Source organism: Carassius carassius, chromosome 31, assembly GCF_963082965.1.
Source record: "Carassius carassius chromosome 31, fCarCar2.1, whole genome shotgun sequence".
NCBI classification, from domain to species: Eukaryota; Metazoa; Chordata; class Actinopteri; order Cypriniformes; family Cyprinidae; genus Carassius; species Carassius carassius.
The window spans coordinates 5223811-5247009 of NC_081785.1; the positions used below are offsets into that span (position 1 = coordinate 5223811).

At 35.8% G+C, this 23199-nt stretch overlaps 1 protein-coding gene across 3 annotated transcripts in view; it reads right to left on the reverse strand.

The window, feature by feature from the left end:
- LOC132111390 (disheveled-associated activator of morphogenesis 1-like) overlaps window positions 1-23199 on the reverse strand; it is a 51381-nt gene that overhangs the window by 12996 nt on the left and 15186 nt on the right. For all 3 annotated transcript variants that reach the window (XM_059518632.1, XM_059518633.1, XM_059518631.1), the window contains exons 2-10: window positions 9212-9445; window positions 6518-6607; window positions 2612-2683; window positions 2097-2191; window positions 1342-1675; window positions 982-1092; window positions 792-895; window positions 635-701; window positions 437-554 (exon numbers count right to left, since the gene is read on the reverse strand). In XM_059518632.1, coding sequence (XP_059374615.1) covers window positions 437-554; window positions 635-701; window positions 792-895; window positions 982-1092; window positions 1342-1675; window positions 2097-2191; window positions 2612-2683; window positions 6518-6607; window positions 9212-9397 — 1177 coding nt within the window. In that variant the 5' untranslated portion in view covers window positions 9398-9445. The remainder of the gene's footprint in view (window positions 1-436; window positions 555-634; window positions 702-791; window positions 896-981; window positions 1093-1341; window positions 1676-2096; window positions 2192-2611; window positions 2684-6517; window positions 6608-9211; window positions 9446-23199) is intronic.

The following is a 23199-nucleotide window of genomic DNA, read 5'->3' on the forward strand; positions in this document are numbered from 1 at the left end:
TTTTCAAGATTCATTGATAAAGTTTAAAAGAACTGCATTTATTTGAAATATAAATATTTTGTATAAATGTCTTTACTGTTATCAAGTTAATGGATTCTTTCTGAATATTAAATAAAAAATATCTTACTGACCCTAAACTTTCAAATGTTAATGTACAATGAAATTTAATGCTGACTAAAAATCATTTACAACAATTAATTTTTCACTAAAAATGGTATTTGTTACAAAAAAATAAAAATGGTATTACCATGGCACAAGGAAATAAAAAAACTTGAAGATGTCCAAAACACATAGTATTACTGTATTGCCATGTTCAAAACTTTATACCACGGTATTATTTTTAATTCTTTGATGGCTCTAGTTCTGATGAGGTAATATTATGACGTCTGTTTGTTCACACTGTTATGGAGGTGTCAGGGGAAGTGTCATCACTCACAAGGCATATGAAGACAGTGCTGTAAGACGGATATAAAGTGTGGAAAGGCGTCTGTGTGGTTTATCCTCTTCCGGATGAGTTCAAACACCTGAGTAGCACTTTTAGTGTCTATATGAACCTGAACCAAGCAAACAGGCAATGAAATCACTATTGAAAAAAACTCCTGTGTTTAGAGGCAAATTAAGACAGCAAGTGTACATTTTCAAACCGCTTGGCGAGGGCTAATTCATCTTCATTTCGTAGCATCTCAAAGAAGTCCAAATGCCTGAAGAGTAATAAAAGATGACAGCATGTTAAGCTCAACAAAACCCGGCCAAGCACTTAAGGATGATGTGTCTCAAAATACAGCACTTACCGATCTAACGTGGAGTTTTCATGGGACCGTAATTTATCAATCACTGGTTGGATGCCCAGCATTAGAAATTCATACCGCAAATGAATTCTGAACTCCAAACTGGTCTGTAAATGAAACGTTGGAAGTCATGGAGAAACTCTTGGATGATTTGAATCTAATGAGATGCAGATGTAGAGAAAGTAGCGCTTACCTCCCCTGCTCCTTGACTGAGGACCGCATTGATGAAGGACATGATTGCCGTCTTGAGGCTCACCTCATCTCTGTAGTGGCCCGTACTCTTGTCCAAGTCATTTAGAAGGGTCTACATGAAAACCAAGAAGATGGGGAGAACGAATGAGAACAAAGGAAGAAGATCTCTTAATATTTTAATCATAAGTCTCAATTGCCTTATTTGTGATACAAAAACAGAATGAATTTCTGTGTAAATCGTTGCACTCAATTTAAAGGAACAATTTATGAACAATTGGTTTTATGAATGATTTATGTTTAAAGAATGAGGCCCAATGTGGCCCAGTGAGGGAAACCATCAAGTCTTGAATTTTCTGCCAACCTGAAATCGCGTACGTTCCCATGCAAACTTCTGATAGTGCAACATGGCTTCCAGGATTTTCTTGTGTCCTCCAGGCACCAAGCAAACAGCACCCATGATCTCCAGAACAGCCACTTTGGTCTTGATGTTCTCGGTGGCCAAGCTCTGAGCGATGATGTTGATGCTTTCTGAATGAGCGAGCACATGGGCACGTCCCTGAGAGTTGTTCATCAGGGCTTTAATGCAGCCGATCAGTGAGGTGTGGATCTGAGATTCGGTAGTCTCGTAGTCCATCGTTTTTAGGAAGTTCAAGATGCACGTCAGTCCATCGAGGTCTATGAAGCGTGTCACAAACCTTGAGGGGCAGCAAAGTGGTCAGGGCCAAGCAGATGAAAAGACATTTCCACTCAGGTAAGATAATCTTACCTGAATAATCTTTTGTACATAATATTTTAAATAATTGAAAGCATTTAAATGTAAAATTTCTGTTTAGGGAGAAAGATTTTGAGATGCACTCATTAATATGGATGCAAAGACTTTACTAAAAAGAGTAAAACTGAATCACTCAAAAGAAAACAGAAATTCAGCAGTAGATCTAATGCTCTGGAAAGACAAATTATGCACTTATAATTTAATGAAGCACTTAGTGAAAGAGAGACGCTCCATTTGCACACAGCCATGTGTAAGGGAATGTGCTCAATCAGAGTAATTAAAAAGAATTATACTGTCATGGAATGACCCCTAGAGTGTGTGTGTGTGTGTGCTAAAGGCAGTACCTCATGGGCTGTGTGCGGAGAGCAGTTTTCAAGCTCTCTATGGTCTTACTCCTCTCCTCCTCATCCTCCTTCTCCATGGCCAGCAGGGACTTCCTCTGGAGGTAATATTTAACGTAGAGGTAAACAATTAATGGACTGAACAAAATTTGCCAAGTTTGCCAGTATTGTTAAAGTATGTAATTGCATATAAACTGGAAAAAAAAATTAACACTAGTATAAATTGTAATACAAAAAGTGTTAAATACAAATAAAAATATACAAGATAGCTAAAACATGTGAATTCATTTATAGCTTCACCAATTTAGAGCATCAGCGCTCTTTGTCCTATGAAATATTTATAGTTGTTTACCACTCGATAAACACCTACATCCCCAAAAACTTCCTCAAGGGCAACATATGTGAGTTTAATGACTCCCACTTGACTAAGAGACTTTTTGTCCTTAGGGTTAAGATGGAAATGAGTGTGGTCAGGGCAGTGTTGATTATTTGCTGTCTAGTTTGTTAGTCATACTTACAGCAGCCATAGAATTGATCTGATCGATGTAGAATTCAGGCCAGCTGGTCGCCCCCTTATTCTCTTCCTGTTCCTATGGAAAAACGAAAGATTAGCCTGGATACTGAAATCATATAATAAACACACATTTATATAAAAACTGGTAGAAATTTTTAACCAAATAGAAAAGAAAAAGAAAACTGAAAAATGCAATTGAAAATGTTATGCAAAGACTAATTATTCTAAACCAATGTTTATACAGAACAAATATGTTTTATACGTATAGATAGATAGATATAGATAGATAGATAAATAGACAATAAATAAAATGATATAGAAAAATAATAGAATGATATATATAGATAGAAAGAAAGATACAGCAATGAATAGAAAGTACGAGAGACAGAAAGAACAACAGAACGATAGCTAGATAGATAGATAGATAGATAGATAGATAGATAGATAGATAGATAGATAGATAGATAGATAGATAGATAGATAGATAGATAGATAGATAGATAGATAGATAGATAGATAGATAGATAGATAAGAATAACATAGGCTGATGAATTATTTACAGCACAAAAGTAAACTGGGAGAATTCTGATTTGAAACTGCAAGCGTTTGACACACAAACGTCACGTAACTGTCCTCCACACCAACACAGAACTCTTTGTACTGTCAGGTTCTCAAGCACTTCCAGTCACAATGTGTGAAAACATAGCTTATCTAACAATTGCAGATCCCACAAACTCGCATCCAACAATCCAAAAGTGCTTGTGAACAGATATATTTTAAGTGTGCGAATGTCCACAGCTGACACCGTGTTTACAATGCTTCTTGTCACCTGAAATCAGACACAAGACACTGAGCTTCAGCACTACTCCACTCCTAATGTTGAGTTAAATGCTCTGGCAGAGGGCTTAAATGCTACAGATTAGTCAAAAATTCAGTCCCACAGTAACTGATTCTTTAAAGCTTTTAATACAAAGCCTGGGTATGGGAAACAATACCACAGTGTTTTGTGCTATGCTCAAGTGTCTATAATATAGCAGCTGCTTGCTCTTTCAGGCTAAGATTGACTTGTGCGGGCCAGGGTAAGTTTGGAATTGGGAATTGGGTTTTTTTGGGGTGTTTTGCGCACCACATGAGCCGATAGCCTTCCAGGATTCTTATTTAATAAGTCCACCCATTGTTTTATAACCACATATTGCAATTAAACAATTTAACTTACAGATTAATAAAAAATATAGCTTGAAACCAAAACGAAGGGTGGGAAAGATCTTATTATACTATATATTATATATGTTGCTTTCGTCAACGAAGATTATGACTAAATATCATTGTCAACGAACCTTTATCATGTGATAAAAACGTGACGAGATGCAACGTAAATGCTGGTCATGTAACGATGACTATAATTAAATGTATAATGCAATAGTTGACGAATTAAAACGAGACTAAATGTGGTTTCCAAAAAAAATATTCTAAAATGTCTCTTCATTTTCGTTGACCAAAACTAGACAAAACAAAATGTTCGGCGTTGTACTATTCTTTGAAACGACAGGAGTAATTGTCCTCTAAAACCATCGGGAATCACCGGTGAGAAGAAGAAGTCATTTGCCAGTACAAGTCTTGTGATGAATGAGTTGATGAATTAATCATTTCTTTATGTACAAACTTAAAACAATCGTAAACTGTTGGCTGTATTTCGCATCAAACACAAGACAACTGTAAGCAAATAGTGTATAATTAATATCTAAATTAATTTGTATTCTATTTTATACAATAAAAATAAAACGTACTTCAAATAAGAAGCCAAAAAAATGCAAAAAAATATATAAAAAATATATTTTAAAAAGTTCCATCAAAAAGCACCTGATGGAGTTTGAATTTACATTAAACTGCTTCTGTTTCACACAAATGTCAGCACAGACGTGCTAGAATCGCCCTGAAATTGTGCATGTTCGGATGCGGAGCTATGTGGAATGTAAAAAAATGCCCTCAAAGCGAACTTCCGGCAACACCGCAATGACGTCATATTTTCAACCCAAGCGAACTTGCGGACGCATAGAGTATAAATCAGCCTTGACACAGAGAAAGAGACCGATGGCTGGCCAGCCGGGGTTCATCTTTGGGAGAAAAATTTCTTATTTATTTATTTTGTTTTAATAAATTTTATTGTTTTTATTTAAATGTATGTGTGTGTATTCAGTGTTTTATTGAGCTGGGATAATGCAGCATACTCATTTTTCTGAAATAGGTTGGGTGCAAAATAAAGTAAAATAAAAATAATAAAATGAAATACTGTGAAAGTTATGGAAGCTTGTTTCTACCAAAGAATAAAAAATAAAAAAGGTAATTGCGACTTTTTTTATTTGCACAAATCAGACTTTCTTTTTTACATCTTACAAAATTGTGACTTTTCTTTCTACGAATTGTAAGTTTATATCTCACAATTTAGAATAAACCAAAGTTATAAAGTCGAGTTAACTTCTTACAATTCTGACATTTTTTTTATGAATTGTTAGTTTATATCTTTTTCGAATTTTACACTCAAAATTGTTTTAATATCTCCCAATTGTGACCCAATTTTGTATCTCACAATTTCAGTTTATAAACTCAAAAATGCAAGAAATAAAGTCAGAATTGTGAGATGTAAACTCAAAATTGTGAGATAAACTCACAATTATGAATTTTTTTTTTAATTGCAAGATATACACTTGGAATTGCCAGTAAAAAGTCAAAATTGTGAGAAAGTAAGAATTGCAAGATTATATCTCGCAATTTAGACGTTTTTTCTGAAATGAAAAAAGTCTGAATCTTGAGAAATAAATTTGCTAATGTGAGAAAAAAAGTCAAAATTGTGAAATAAGTCACAAACCTTTAAAAGAAAAATGATCCTGTGGTGGAAACTGCCTTCCATAGAAGTAGATTAAACAGAGTAATTTTTTTTTACAATTTTTACTATTTATTTGTTGCATTAAATATATAATTTGGCAGTGACATGCTCCAGTCAGCCACAAGACGAAACAAAACTAACATGACAAGTATTTTTTTCTGGTGAACACACATTGAAATCTAAACCCCTCTGAATTTCACTGTATGACTAAAAATAAAATTTATAGAAAAAATTATATCTTCTTTTGTGTTCCATGAAAGAATGAAAGTCATATGTTTGGAGGGACATGAGGGTGGTATTAATTTAGCTGAACTATCCTCTTTAGCCAGAAATTGAACTGAAAGTCCATCTCTACCAGTGTATAAGCTTACAAAGCCTTGATCCATCATACAGAACATCAACATAAATGTTGGCTTTAATATATGAATGAGAATAAACTTCATTCCTAACATCATAATGACTGACAGTATTATTTTTTAAGTGTTTTACAGGACAATAGGTCAGCAGCTGAAGAGCGCTCCCCTGGTGGGTCGTGACTCGTGACCAGGTAACTGGTCATGCACTCCGGCAGCTGTAGAGAAACCCCAGACCACTGCTGTGTGGTTTGCTCTTTAGTTCCACTGGTGTAAAGGGCTCCTATAAATGAGGGTTTACAAAGTGTGACAGTGCAGCCTGGGTTCTGTTACCTCTCGCTCCTCAGACTCATATAACACGTATTGTGAAAATAAACCCTTGCACTCAACACCACTTCTCTGTCCCAAAGCCAAGCCTATGCTAGAGCAGCAGCATTTACTTTAGATCCATTTTTGGATGTACAGTACGACCGAGATGTGTTCATACATTTACCTGTTCAGTTTCAAACTCTACAGTCAAGTCAGATGAAACGTCTCCGCAGGAAACAGACTTGTTTTAGGAAACTGCTATGGGTGGTCAATGCCAGGCTATATGTTCAGGTCTTTCAGAAAATGCAAAACGTATCTGTGCCGGGGAGTCCCTGCCTAGTCTCTTCCAGTTCCAATTTCTTACCTTTTTCTTGCTACAGTAGATTTGCCATTTCTTCTCGGCAGGAAGGGCAAACATGGCCTCTCTATGTTTTTCTGTGAGATCCAGCTCATCCTGTGGAAGAAGGAGGGAAAAATGTTTTTGTCACATTTTATTACCATAAAATGCCTAAAATTTACACTTTAGGTTTCTTATTTGTAATATAATCTAAAATAATATTGTGGTAGTGAATATGTATTATATTTATGCAAATAAAAAAATAGGTATTAAATAAATACATAAATACATACATTTAGACAAAGACAGACAGAGAGATATAGACAAAAAAATATACAAGGAATGTAAAATGTACAATAATAAACGAATGAATGAATAATTAATTCATGAAAAACAAACAACAAACTGATATTTAATTTGGCAGTGACACACATACAGGCATCCTAACCAGTCAGCAAAAAGACCTGACAAAACCAACATGACTTAAATTCTGGCATCAGCCTCTGGATATCACTGACCCTCAGGTGGGGGTTAATTTCCCACAATCATGTGAGAGATAGAGAGTCCTTGTTTCTTCATGGCCAACAAAACATTTAGTCATGTAAACCATCAATTAATGCCTGTACAATCCTGTGACCTCCGTGCATTCCCATGATGCAGTTCTGGCCTGAGTTGGTAATATTCAGTCCAGATGTTTGGGCACAAGTTTATTAACATCATGTAAGAGGCACATGAGACCACTTTAACAGGCTGCATAAGGAAATAATGTGGATGAATAGAATGATAAATACAGGGAAATAGTATAATCCAACTAGTATGTACTCATGTATATTTAAGCAGAGATTCCGGAGAGAGAACATCATATCCAGACACCACATCGATTGCAGAAGCAGGCAGGTCAAAATCTGATCTTGTCCAGACTGTTATCTCAAATTTTCTACCTGTTTATGTCTCTGCAGGAAAACCCTGAACCTGAGATTTTGTTCTGCTATCCCTCAACACTCACTAAAAGCCATTTAGATAGAAGCAGCTATCTTTCAACTTCACGAGGACTATTTTCTCACCTCAAATAGACACAAAATCCAAAGCGTGCTAGAAGCATTTTCCCATTTAATCAAGTCAACATGACACTGATTGATGCCTCAGTTGTGGCTCACTATGAATCCTCAAAGACTCAGCAGGGGACAGGCTGCGTATGGGATGGAGTCTGGCGCATGGAATTCATCCATGAGCCCATCTGTGCCAATTGCCTGCTGGTCACGCGCTGGTGGGCATGAGACATACAGACATTCTCCTACTCAATGGAGTCTGCAGAGCTAATGAGGGAACATGCACTGTCTAACACTCTTTACTGGACCATTAGTAGAGGATACTTGGATTCCCCATATTACGGAGTCCAAGATAAGCACTGATTTACTCCACAAATGGAGGAATGGTAGAGCAAAGCAGTGCTCAACTGGAGAACAAGCATTTTTCTAACTATTCTGATGGGATTTTTTTTTAATGAACCCACTTAACAGGCTCGATTTGTGATTTTTGGCCATGTGGGCTTGCATCCATATGAACTCTGTATTTTCTGCCTTAGCAAAAAATGCAATGGAGATAACCCATAATGGAATGAAAGACTGTTTTAATAAGTTATCCTTAACATGCCTGCCAGTATAATGTTTGACAAAACCAAAGACCAGATTTGACTTTCAAAGTGGCTTGTGTCCAAAGATCTACAGTATCAAGCCTAAATAGAAAGTGTAATAAAATACATAAACCAAAATAAAGTTAAACTACAATGAGGTCTCTATCTACTTATCCGTCCATCCACCTACATATATACTTAATCATCCATCCGTCCATCCACACACACTCAGCCATCTATTCCTCTACCAATCTTTCAACATATCTACCCATCTATCCATTGATCCATCTACTTATCCATCAATCTACCCACCCACCCATCCATCCACCTACCATTAGGGCTGGGACGATAAATCGATGCAGAATCAATTCGTGCATCGATTCTTAGATTTTCAGAATGCATCGCGATTCCTCTGGCACTCTAATCTAGCAATTCACTCAAATGCTCACGAAGAAGAGTCCTAAAGAGTGCTTGTGCGTTCAGCTGAGTCATGTAATTTCACTTCATCTTAGAATGCTTTTATGATGCAAGATTAATGTAAACAGCCCACTGTGAACACCTTTGTAATTCGCTTTAATTTTTTTTTTTTTTTATGAATGATTGTTTTAGGTTCAAGTGTCTGTAAGAATTTGGAAATGAGCAGAGTACGGGTGTTTCTAAAGCATGCAGTGCCATCTGCTGTTCAGAACTAAGCTCAGAATCGATTCAACAGAGAATCGCGATGCATTTGGAAAATCTCAGAATCGATGCTGAATCATTTCTCAATTCGCGATGCATCGATTTATTTTCCCAGCCCTACCTACCATCCGTCCTAAATTTATCCATCCATCCATGCATCTACCTACCCATACCTTCATCCATCTGTCCATCCATCAATGCACCTAATTACCCATACATCTATCCATCTAAACATCTACCACCCATCTATCCATAAACCCATCTATATACTCATCCATCTACATATCTACTGTATCTACATACCTATCCATCCATCTATCTACCAATCTGTCCATCCATCCATCCAGTTAAGAGTTTGGAAAATAACTAAAACAAGAGAAAGCATATGGAGGTTATGGTACAGCACATACCACCAGTTCAGTGAACATGGCATCCAGTTCCTCGGTGGGGGGCATGGGCAAGGTGGGCTCCATGGGTTGCAGTGTGAAGTTGCTGTCATGGCGGATGCGGTAGGTGATCTCGGGATGGTCGCTCTTCTTTAGACAGCAACAGAGTAATGACAGACCCCGCCCTCCTCGCTTACGTGGGGCCATCATGGCCAAAGGCCCAGCCAGTCAAATGTGTCTCACTTTAGCTATGACCCCCTGTCCAAGAAAAAAAGAAACAAAGAGAGAAAATGAGGAGGGGTGACAAAGGTACAAAAAAAAAACACTGGGAATAATTTCTTAGTTCACTGAAAATATGGACGGCTATGCTGAGACAGAGCTCCACACAAAACAACATGACTGAAAAATCATACTGCCAACCAGGGCTGTCACATATGTTGTGTAATGTATTCAAACCAAAATGTTAATGTATTAAGTATATTCCTGACTAACAGGTTACACTGGACCTCCAACTGAAGACCAGTAGCAATATGCAAAGTATCTGTATTGGTGCATAAAATCTCACTAAAACAAATCAAGTTTTGAGTCATTCATTTATTAAAGAAATTACTATTTTTATTCAGCAAGGATAAATTACATTGATCAAAAACAACAGTAAAACCTTTTACACTGCTAAAAATAAAAATTTCAATTAAATGCAGTTTTTTTTTACTTTATATTAATCAAAGAATCCTGAAAAACAGTATCAATGATAAGAGAATGACAAGAAATGTTTCTTGAGCACCAAATCAGTACATTAGAATGATTTCTGAAGGATCATGTGACACTAAAGACTAATTACTAATGAAAATTAAAAAGTAAAAAACTGCCCTCATAGGAATGAAATACATGTTACAATGTATACGATATATATTTAGAAAACAGTTATTTTAAATTGTAGTGATATTTCAGAATATTATTGTTTTTACTTTATTTTTCAATTCAGTGCAGCCTTTGAGATGTTGGATTGTCAATTTGTGTTTGTGCAGTAAGATGACAGCACTGTATGATCTTATTACCCAATACAACACTCACATAAACCTCATTAACTCCAGCAATACACAGCAGCATGATTCAACATGCAAAGCGGTATGTATACAGAAAAAACAGCTATAAAAGCAATGAGCTATCATTTTACATTATTAGATGCTTATGTGAATTACTTTACAGAAAGATAACAAACTATTTTGCCACTAAACCTTGTTTATAATGTACATTACGAGTAATATCCTTAAGTATTTTGTCACCTTGGAATTATAAAGGTTGTATCTATCAGTTCTGACATTTTTGTAAAAAATTGAGTTATTCACATATTATTATGAGACAGCTTATTTACATAATGTGACTTTTTTATGACATTTTTTCATATGATGCAATTTCAAGTTTTGCTTTCTCTTTGGAGTGTAACAAGCTGATTGAGCATAGATAAGATCCCTGAAGTTGCAAATGCTAAAGTTTCAAAACCAAGAGATATTCTTTATCAAAAGTTAAGACTCGTCCACGCCCTCCAAAAATGGCTCGTTCAAACACGCCCCCAAATGTCTATGTCACTATGTGAAAATATTTGCGTAATGCTGCCCACATGTTCACGCAAAGAAAGAAGGTGTGGTTTCAGTAACCACAGTTAGTGTTGAAGTAGCCATGTCAGGGAGACACTGTGTGTGCATTTAGGAATCTTTAAGATTAGTTACAAGTAGCAGCAGAACAGCAACAAATTTTATGGACGACCGTTTCGTAAACCTAGGAGAGGAGGTAATTCTGACTTTGCTACAACAATCTGGCACTTCTAAAATCAGCTACTGTAAGTATGTTTTGTTATTAGTTTAAATATTTGCTATTGACTGTTCAAATGTAGAGTTTTGAACGTTGTTTGTGTGTGCGCATGAGTGCGTGCACGTGAGATAGAGAGAGGGAGAGACTGGGTCACATCACAGTGGAGTCAGCAATCTTAAGCGTCCAAAAACACAACATAATGATCTATAAAAGCATCATATGACCCGTTTAAGTTGTGTACATTTTGAAACTTTTTACTATGACAACAAAAAGATTCTATCTGTAAAGTATATGGAATGCAAAATCTTAGAAGCTTAATATCTCAGAACCGCTCAGAATACAGATAGAACCTTATAATTCCAAGGTGGCAATTTAAGAGGATCTGTGTCTATCGGTTAAAGGCAACTGCATGAGAATATTGCATTTTAATAGTGGATAAATCAGATATGCTCTTCACAAGGATTAAGCAAAAATGCTAAAGCAACAAAATTATTTTCATTATTGTTTCAATTTAAATATTAGATCTTGATGAATTTCAGCTGTTTGTTTTCTTTTTTTACTCTCAAGAGTAAACAACTGTTGTTTTTACAAAAACCAAGATGTGGTGGTGTAATATGTGATCTAGAATGGGAACTAAAAGTTTTTTGGTTTGAACACCAAAAAGGCCAATCCATGAGCTATACACTGTAAAACAAAATCTGACATTTACAGTAAAATACCGTCAGCTGTGTTTGCTAGAACTTCACTTTTAAAAATATGGTAGCAACATTTTAGGTTTTACAGACTTAAATTTCATTAACTGATCTAGGCCCGGTTTCACAGACTGGGCTTAGACTTAGTCAGGATTAGATCATAGTTCAATTAAGACATTTAAGCAATTTTTATAAACGTGCTTAGAAAAAAACATTACTGGTGTGCACCTTGAGATAAAACAAATGCACTGATTTATTTTAAGATCACTGAGTGCAAGTTTCTTTTAGTTAAAACATCTCAGACTTACATTTTAGTCTAGGACTAGGCTTAAGCCTTGTCTGTGAAACCAGGGGCTAATGTTCTAATGTTAATAAACCAACATATTGAAGTACTAATATCTGTTTTGATCCATTGTAATGCACTGATAATTACCAAATACTGGTGGTGATGAGGAAGTCACATGTGAATCAAAGCTCATCACAAACAGCCTTTCCACAAGCTGAGAAGGGATATATATATATATATATACACACACACACACACACACACACACACACACATATGTGCACCTTCTGTGTGTGTAATGTCATTCACACAAACACTAAACACCATCATGGTAACACGCAACACTGAAATAATGCAATAAACATTAATTTAACAACATAAAATATAAGATAAAACCCTAATGTACACAACTGATAAGAAAAAACTGAGAAGAAACAGTTATTTCAACAACAAAAAATATATACAGTACAGACCAAAAGTTTGGACACACCTTCTCATTCAAAGAGTTTTCTTTATTTTCATGACTATGAAAATTGTAGAGTCACACTGAAGGCATCAAGGGCTATTTGACCAAGAAGGAGAGTGATGGGGTGCTGCGCCAGATGACCTGGCCTCCACAGTCACCGGACCTGAACCCAATCGAGATGGTTTAGGGGTGAGCTGGACCGCAGACAGAAGGCAAAAGGGCCAACAAGTGCTAAGCATCTCTCGGGGAACTCCTTCAAGACTGTTGGAAGACCATTTCAGGTGACTACCTCTTGAAGCTCATCAAGAGAATGCCAAGAGTGTGCAAAGCAGTAATCAAAGCAAAAGGTGGCTACTTTGAAGAACCTACAATATGACATATTTTCAGTTGTTTCACACTTTTTTGTTATGTATATAATTCCATAAATAATTCCACATGTGTTAATTCATAGTTTTGATGCCTTCAGTGTGAATCTACAATTTTGATAGTCATGAAAATAAAGAAAACTCTTTAAATGAGAAGGTGTATCCAAACTTTTGGTCTGTACTGTATATATATGAAGTGTCATGCAGGGAATTCTGGTTGTCAATTTACACTTTTTCACTGTAAATTCAACAATGACTTTTTCTTTCACTTCCAAAAACTGTAATTACAATTATTCACCGTATATAGTATGGAAACTTACTGATAACCAATTAACAGGTTTTTACTGTTAAAATCACAATATTTTTTACAGTGTAACCACAGTGAAAGTAGTAAATTGTAAAACAGAAATAAAAATAAAAAAGTCTTGAGCTTCTGCACATCAAGACATATGGTATGTTCTTCACACAAAGCTATCGTATGGCATAAGACGATTTCAAATATAGTGCATGAACCACTTTTTATATCCTTTTTGTGCTGAATTAACTTTTAACAAAACTTGGTTCTTTGGAACAACAAAATGGTGAACAAATGCTGGCTAATTTTGTATTTTTTTTTTTTTTTTTTGTACTCCAAGGTACTATCCTTTTAATTTGTGCCTCTTCATAATACAAGTGGCTGCCAAATGACTACATTTCACTCAGCCACAACATTACTTTGTTTCATCAACATCCCCAGATGTCTAAGATTTAATAAAACAAAATACACACTCAACATACGTGTCTGTCTGTTGTCTTTATCCTCAGACCTCACACAATGAAACTGACCTCTCAGTATACTGAACCGTGCTCATCTTCCCTTTCATATTAGGAATAACTAAGAAAGTTACCGTGCCCAACTTTATCTTCATCCAGTTCTGTTTTAATGAGTAGACCAGTCTGAGCTCTAGCGCTAAGGCCATCATGACCCCAAAGTCGTCAAACATAAACTTCACTCTGAATTTACGATCAGTCCCAGAAGCTCAAAGTGACCAGATGTTTCCCTTTAGAAGAACAGGGGCATAATGGCTTAAATGGCTTCAAGATTAGGCTGGAGTTTATAGTACATATGTTTGTGTAAAATCTGCTCTGTGTACTTGACCCTGCAGAGCAGGTTTATGGTTTCCATCATACCCAAACACAGACTTCAACGGCGATGCTCAACATGATCTACCATGCGGTTTGACCACTGAATGTTTGTCTGCAGCTCATTTGAGAAAAGAAAAAGCTAAAAATGATTCCATCAATTTTCAATTTGTAATTCTACAACCATCAGAATCAAAATATAAAATTTTATTTTAAGAGGCTTTTGCATCTTTTATTTAGAAGACGGTGGAGAACTGACAGGAAATTATGAGGATAAAGAAGGGGCGGACCAAAAAAAATTATGATTATAAAATTTAAACAACTAATAAAACTAAATAAGACGATTTATCTAACTGAATTGAACATAATAATAATACAAAAGAACATTTAACTGAATGCTTCTTTACATGCAAGAACATCTGTAAACACTTACACTGTAAAAAAAGTCTGTAAAAAGACAGTACAATATACTGTAATAATTTAAAGGAATTGTCCGTATTTTCTTTTTACAGGTGTTTCTCCGTATTTTTTTTAAATTACGCTTTGCATTGTGGGTACAAGAAGCTCAGTCGACAATTGGCGCGAAACCAGTGCTTGAGCAGGCGCCATTATTCACAGAGAAAGTCTCGGTCAAAATCTCATTTTAAAGTCGGATTTAGGATTTTGAGAATGGTTCTTACTCTTCCTTTGTAAATTATGTTTTGTTCATGTAACAAACTGTAACGTTAACTTAGCCTGGCTTGTTTTGGCAAACAAGCCTGGCTTGTTTGGCAAATGGATGTCGGAGCCGTCGCATTCAACATTTTCAGCATAACGTTAAGTAAACCGTCTCATCTTACACTTTTAACGTTATACAGCGTGGAGGTAGGTGTTACAGTACTCACTTTCAGTTTTATAAATAAAGGTTTATTAACTTTTTATTGTTGTTAATGCAGTGTTACGTTTTTTTGTTAATGAGGATCTCGTAAAGCATCTGGCATATTATCGTTACTGAGGTGATATTGAGCAGCTGTGATAACGTTAAATCTGAAGTGCGGTAACTTACAACCGTTTTTAGAGCGCTTTATGCCTTCAACAGGAGCTGGCAGAGTAAGTGAAGTGAAGTGACATTCAGCCAAGTATGGTGACCCATACTCAGAATTTGTGCTCTGCATTTAACCCATCCGAAATGCACACACAAAGAGCAGTGAACACACACACACACTGTGAACACACACCCGGAGCAGTGGGCAGCCATTTATGCTGCGGCGCCCGGGGAGCAGTTGGGGGTTCGATGCCTTGCTCAAGGGCACCTAAGTCGTGGTATTGAAGGTGGAGAGAGAACTGTACATGCACTCCCCACAATTCCTGCCGGACCGGGACTCGAACTCACGACCTTTCGATTGGGAGTCCGACTCTCTAACCATTAGGCCACGACTTCCCCCTTAATGGGCAAGAAAAGAAGACACCATTAACGTTACGACTTTGTTTTAAAAGAGATTATACGACCAGGAAAAGATCTGACATCATGGAGTTCTTCAAGGATAACACACCTTTTTTGCCAAACGAGGTAACGTTAGGTTTAGACATTTTATCGGCTTGTTTATGTTAAACACACACACACACACTCGATAAGTTAATTCTGTAACTTTACTGGCACACTGTCCGTGAACGCACACTGTCCATGAACGCACACGTCGTGTACGCGCAGAGAATGCCGCTTCATAGAGCGCACCAGGAGCGCATCGAGTTCTCTCTCACTTACACAGACAAAAGCACGCAAAATTGTCAAAATGAGAATTTTTGGCGAGTGAGTCTTAAATAAGTCTTGACTGATGTAAAGAGTTGGGTCTGTGTCAGATGTCCGTCGATGTGAGTCATGTTTTAAAGGGACAGTAGTTCATGACATTCATGGTGTTTCTTTTTGTTTTCTTTTCTAATGGCAGGTCATAATTGCTGCAGTACTTTGCATCCCAAGCACCACCTGCATTCTTATCATGGGTTTGTATTCTGTTTTATTTATTAAGTTTTTATTTATGAAAGCATATGGGTAGCAAAATTCAATTAGAAATGTAATATGCAAGTTGGCAAAGCAATATGTAAAACGGCAATGTGTTTCTGTATTTTAATGTACATTTTCCCATACAAATGTTTAATATTTAGTGCAAAATGAAAAATCTATTATATAGTTTACATTTGCCGTTTCCTACACTAGTTTTAATATGCAAAATAAAACATATTTTAATGCTTTATAAGTTGCAAAATTCAAATGAACATATATTACACAAATTGATTAGATATGGTTAATATGTCAAAGCAAAACCTGTAGTAAAATTATCATTTAAATGCAGTTTTTCCTAAATAAATTTTGACTTGGGGTTAGTACACGTGGGATTGCATTTTCATCATAATACAGCGTGATAATTGTAGCAAAATACAGTGAGAATTTCAGAATGCATTCTGAGGCAAAGGTGCTGCAAAGTGGTGTTTTAAATTTCTATTATTCTTAGTGCATTGAAGAAGTGGACTGACACTTACAATACAAGATGTTTCAATTGCATTTTCACTTAATACCTCGCGATGAATAAAAAGTCAATGTGGATTTGAAATGCATTTGAAAATGCAACACACCCCTGGCCTGTCAATCTTTAGGCTACATCAAGATGGGGCTCGGCAACAGGACTAGGGCTGCAACTAACGATTATTTTGATAATAGATTAATCTGTCGATTATTTTTACGATTAATCGATTAATGTCCTTATATTTTAGTTTTGCCCATTTTTTCCCCAAGTAAATTATTAATAAAGGGTCTTTATCATTCAGCATAGATTTTTAAGAGATTTTAACCATTTTGCATTGTCATATCCTCATCAAAAATATACCTGGAGTTTTGTTTTATTATGTGTTAGTAATCCTTTGTCGAACTCTTCTGCAATCAAAACACTGACCCATAGCAAATTTCACAAGGAGATTTCAAATAATGTTTTCACCATGGCAGTCCTTAGAGCTCCTAAAGTAGTTTAACATCCCGAACAAAGCTTATTAAGGAATCTTTCAGAACATATTTTCATGAAGAAGAAGGATAAAACAGAAAAAAATTGCAGTACATTGCATTTTATTATTTACTGGGAAACAGCTTTCTAGCTTATGCTGTGAAATTGTAAACAATCCTTCGAAAAAAGTGCCAATGGCATGAAACCTGAATGGAACTCACAATTTAAAGTAAAATCCATCAGAAAAAAAAATTGGACACACAAAAAAACTGCTGTGTGAAAAAGAGCAGTGAATACTTAGAAAAAAAGTGCATTTCAAATATATTTAAACATTTACCTCTCTCATTCAGTCATAATTAGGCTGCAAGACTGAATTATGAACTGGTAAACGACAAACTGATCACAGAACATGTTTGTAAATCTTTAAATGTTAACTGTTAAAGAGCAAAGTTATTAGCTTTTACGACTAAACATTTGTAAACAACATTGTACTGGATAATCTGCACAAATAAAAGTCTTAGGGGCCGTTCACATAATCGCGCTTAAAAACGCGTGGAAAACGCTAGGCGCGCCGCTTTCTCCTTCCAAAGCGATCGGGCTCTTGCGCCCCTGAGGCGTCTGCCTTTGCTAAGCAACCATGACGTGCTCTCTTCTTGAAAACGTGGAAATTTCAGCAAAGGGTAAATGGATTTGCAGCTCTAAAAATCGCACCTGCGGTGCGCTTGCGGCTCTCTGAAAAGTTGAGATGTTTTTAACTCGATGCGGTGCGGACGCGCCTGGAAAAACGGGCGCGTCGCTTCCATTATGAGCGCGCATACCTACATTGGAAATAACGAACTTGAGCGCGCAAAAGACGCGATACGTGAACGGCCCCTTAAACAGTTCAGTAGTGCAGAGTTTACAGGTTACTCTTCTTTTTTGAATGCTTAAAGTAAAATACTCCCACATCCCGCTGAATGCTGCAGAGACGCTGTTCGGGAAGCACGTGACATTAAACGAAGCCAGCTATTGGCTATTCGCTACTTCTCCTGCTGTACTGGCTGAGTAAAACCTCCGGTGGCTCATTACTGCCACACTTTGGTCACCACAGATTTGAAATATGCACGAAATGAGCCGCTTACGGCAAATAAAAGTTATTTAGCAACTAATCGATGACTAAATTAGTTGACAACTATTTTAATCGATTAAATCGATTAGTTGTTTCAGCTCTAAACAGGACACACAATAAGTCAATATTCAGTCAACAAAACGCTTTCCATACTGAATTAAACTAAATTCATCGCGGGGTATTAAATGAAAATGCTATTGAAACGTCTTATATGTAAGAGTCAATGCATTTAAGAAAAATAACGATTTAAATCACCATTTCGCTGCACATTTGGCTCAGAATGCATTCTGAAATTCTCACAGCATTTTTGCTACAATTATTATGAGGTATTATGATTAAAATGTGTTCTTCCCTCAAGTCTAATTGCATTTAGGAAAAATGCCAATTAATAATAATTTTGCTATAATTTTTGCTTGGAAATGTTAAACATATCTAATCAATTTGAGTAATACATTTTCATTTTCATTTTGCAACTTATAAAGTGTTTAAATGTTTTTGATTTGCATATTAAAACTAGTGTAGAAAATGGCAAATGTAAATCATATAACAGAATTTATTTTGAACAAAATTTTGGACACATGTATGGTAAAATGTAAATTAAAACACAGAACTACATTACAATTTTACGTATTGCATTGCCATTTTGCATATTTCAAATTGCTACCCATATGTTTCCATATTTATTTGCCATTAGGGATGTTCAACACTGACAAAAAAATTGTCATTGACTTGTTTATTCAGTTAACTTGGTTAGTGAAGTTGTTTGTGTAGGAAAGATTTAATCAATGTTTGGAGTGGCTTTCTGAATTTACAATGTGTTGTTTATAATTTCTTTGTTTATTGTTATTGGTGATTCCAGTTTGCTGTCATACAAGTTACCATTCCCTCCCCTATTGAGACTGAGCTATACATTCCCTTTGTTTTATTTGAAGAACAAACATCCGGAGGAGAATGGCACCTACGCTGGAATTCATACAAATGTAAGGAACATATCTAATGAAACTGTGTATAAAGCATTTTATGTTGCCTTTTAGTGGAAAATAATCAAAGGGTTAGCTCAGTCAAAAACGAAAATTCTGTCATTAATCACTCACCCTCATGTTGTTTCGAACCTGTAAGACCTTCGTTCATCTTCAGAACACAAATTGAGATATTTTTGATGGAATCTGAAAGCTTTCTGACCCTGCATAGACAGTAAGGGCCCTACCACGATCAAGGCACAGAAACCTAGTATAAGGACATTGTTAAAATGGTCCATGTGACATCAGTGGTTCAACTGTAATTTTACAAAAATATTTTTTTATAAAAAATACTTTTTGTGTGCAAAGTAAACAAAATGACAACTTTATTCAATGATTTATTCTCTCATGGGAGAATCTGCCACCATTAACTAGAGTACCACTACGGATGCGTGTGCATTAATTTGCCAGTAAACAAGGTGCAGCGCATGGAGGGTCTACGTCAACAGCACCACACACATTCCCCATGGGTCAGAGAGCTCTCGGATTTCATCAGAAATATCTTGATTTGTGATCTGAAGATAACTGAATGACTTAACAGATATTTATAAGCAATGTTTAAACTGGAACTTTATAATTCAATCTCAACCTGTTCTGCATGTTATTCTGTACTTTTTCATTCATTTTCATTTCTTGTCATTAACAGTCTTCCTGTGAAGAAATCCTGAACGAGCGTCAAAGGTTCAGATGAAGGCAATCCACGCTTCCAAGACTCATGTATGAACTACTTCTAGATTCCGTGTAAATTTGAGTTTTTTTCAAATCTCAATTTAGGACTTGGACTAAACATGCAGCAAAAGAAAAAGAAAAAGTCGTTTCCTCAAACGGGCACATGGTAAGAGATACTAAACACACGAACACAAAGCCCTGATCTTAATTTGGATTGTATAGTTTTCTTAGTTTAATATTGTAATGTCAGGCATGAATGCATAAATCTTTGTTCTTTATTTTCAAATGCTGTACAAGAAAGTTTTTTTTTTTTTCGATGTCAATTGTAGATGCAGATAATTTAGCATGAATAAGAAGTTAGTAATCTAACTAGGGTTAGTTCACCCATAATATTATATGAATAATCTCATTCCAATCCTGTTAGACTTTTGTTCATTTTTGGAACACTAATGAAGATCCTTTTTAATTAAATCTGACAGCTGTACTGTATTGGACGTTGAAATGGTAGCTGCATAGGCTGTCAATTGAGGGACAGAAAGCACAGAGATTTCATTAAAAATACTCTTCATTTGTGTTTCAAAGATGAATGGAAATCGTATGGATTTGAAACGGTATGAGGGAGAACAACTGATGACAAAAATTCACATTTTGTGCTTTTTAAATAATGTTGTGTTCTATGGGAAAATGGTGTCATTTCACTTGAATATTGACTATAAGTCTGTAGCAATTGTTAATAATGACAGCCCTTTCTTTATATTAATTTTTACCTCATGTATTTGAAAATGTATTCTTTGTGACCACTGTTTGGTGCAACACCAATATTGTACAAGTACCTGTTCATGATTTCCTGTTGCTGTTTAAACTAAAATTGTTCTATAATACAAACATTTTCAATGGTGCTTTTCACATTGTTAAATTGATGTCATAATATTTTTGTCTTCACCTGTTTAAGGCAAATAAAAAGCTACTGAACGCATTTTTAAGAATGTTCACATGAGGTAAAAATAAACCATGTTCAATTTGTACATATTGTGCTGGATTTTTTTGCTACAGAAGAGGCCTATGCTATGATTTTTTTTTAAATCTCTGCATAACGGATTTTCCATTTATGGTACGGAAGAAAATGTTAATCTACAGAAATTTCCATTTTAATGTTGAAGGAAGTGTCCGTAAAGTGTCCGTAAATTTAACAGAAAATGTCCTGGTAATTTTCTGCCAGTACATTATCCGTTTTTTTACGGAATTTTTTTTTACAGTGTACAGTTTAAATGAATTAGTGAATAATTTCTTTAGGACTGGTTTCTTTGAGAGGAATCTTCAGAACGATTTACTAAAAATCAAATGAAACTTCAAATGCTTTTGAAATCTATTAAGGATATTCTATACGAGTGTGCTTGATTATTGCCTCAGCTTATTAGGTTATAAGGATGCATGCACAGTATGCATTTAAAAAAACAGTTTTGTCAGCATTTTGTTATGATATAACATGTCTGATTAGAGAAAAAAGTTTGATGCCAGAAAAGCTACAGTAGAAAACATCTGTCATTTTAATGAAAAATATAAGTAAATTAGTATGAATGCAACGAATCTTCAACTATATTCTCAAAGAAAGTAAACTCATTCAGCTCAAACAAGATTTAAATGTAAAACCATGGCTCACAGATGAGAAAGAGAAAAAAGGAAGGAAGGAAGGAAGACAAAGAGAAAGCAAAATTGCAGAGGAAACTCCTCTTTTTTTCTCGGAGCGCTGAAAAAAAATGATTCACTTGGCCATGTCAACACAGCCTTGTGTGATTTTTTTTCTCAATGTGGAAGAGAATCTCAATTCTCACACTGTAACTATTTATCAGCGATAACCCGCAGACCAGACACAGCTGTTCTCAAGGCTGGGAATTTTCTCACCATGGGTTTATTTCTTGGTGTGAAAATAGCTCCGGCCCGGCCAGTTGGTCCAACGATCAGTGGGCAAGGACCACTCACTTCACACCATAAGAATGGATACCATGTCTATTATTAGATCAACTTGAAATTAAAAACAACATAAACTGCGTCTTGGTTTGTGGTATTTTAGGTTGCTTATTTTCAAATTTTTACATGACGGCAAACTTTGAGAACCAAGAAGTTCTCAGTAACATTTATTCATTTAGCAGATTAGTGAATCTCATGAAAACATGCCCACATCACGTCACATAATTTTTTTATTTACTTATTTGTACTTTTTTTGTGATATTTTTGTTTTGTTTTGTTTTGTTTTTAAGTGAATAATGCAAGCACACAGTATCCCAGTATATCATTAACAAGTGGAAGATTTTAATCGTGCCGCTGCTAGATGTCCTTGTTCACAAGGTCTGATCCAAACTATGATCCACAAACACCGCTAAGCAAATATTCTCTTCCTTTATTCAAAACACATACAATGCAGGAGCTTATATGACAAATGTCAAAATAAAAACTGGTAATTCAAATCCACATCTTGGGAGCAAAATAAACTTTACATCCTGGGAAACCCCTGAAATGTAAACATCTTTATACATTTTTTTTTAAAAGACTAGTGCAGGAAAGTTATTATTACAAAACCAACAAATGTGTGAACGTATAAAAAACATCAACAGTCGGCTCCTCATCTTTCAGCTCATTTGCTTATGGGTCACCACAGTCTGTAATGAGACAGGTGACTCAAATATTTACAACTAAAATAGTAATAGAATCAGCAGCTAGCCTAAATGTAAGCAAATATGTGCTATGAACTGAGCATAACATTTTATCCTAATAAAAAACGATATCTTTCCTGAAGCCCAACTGAAATAAGAGTCTCGCTGTGCTTGTAAAACACATAAAACTGTTTGTTTATGTATAAGCTTGTCTTTTCTAAATGGATGTCTGTCAACTGAAAAGAAAAAACTGTTATTTTAACTCACAGCATTGAGCACTTGTCCAGATACTCCCAGCCTCCTTTTCCAAAGCAATTCAGATAAATTTTTGGAGGGGAATGGTATCAAGTTCTGCAAACCTTGTACCATCTCTATTAGAGGTAAGTCACAGGAGACTAAAATCAAGGTCTACCCACGGAAAGACCGATATTTCACTACAAAAAACATGCACATATCAGTTATAAAAGCATATAGAGATTATAAAAGTGAATCCGGACAACAAGCACATTCAAGAAAAGTGGAAGGGAACATCTGATGGAAGGTAAATCTCAAGCAGTGTGCATGTCTGGCAGCAACTGGCATGAAAATGACTACATAACCCACTTGTCTTATGAAATATCTCTCTCTGTCATACACCAGTGGAGCTAATCCACGAGAGCCCAGCCCTCATATGTCCGTGCTCCACCCTGGTGGCCAGGCCTCTTTATGTAAGCAAATTTCGATCTTTATGAATGACTGTGTTGATCCTGCACTGAGAAGCAATTCCCATGCTGGATCATGAGTCAGGGAATTAAGGGAATTCATCAAAATCAGGAAGCATGTTTACACTTCTTTAGCACACTTTAGCACA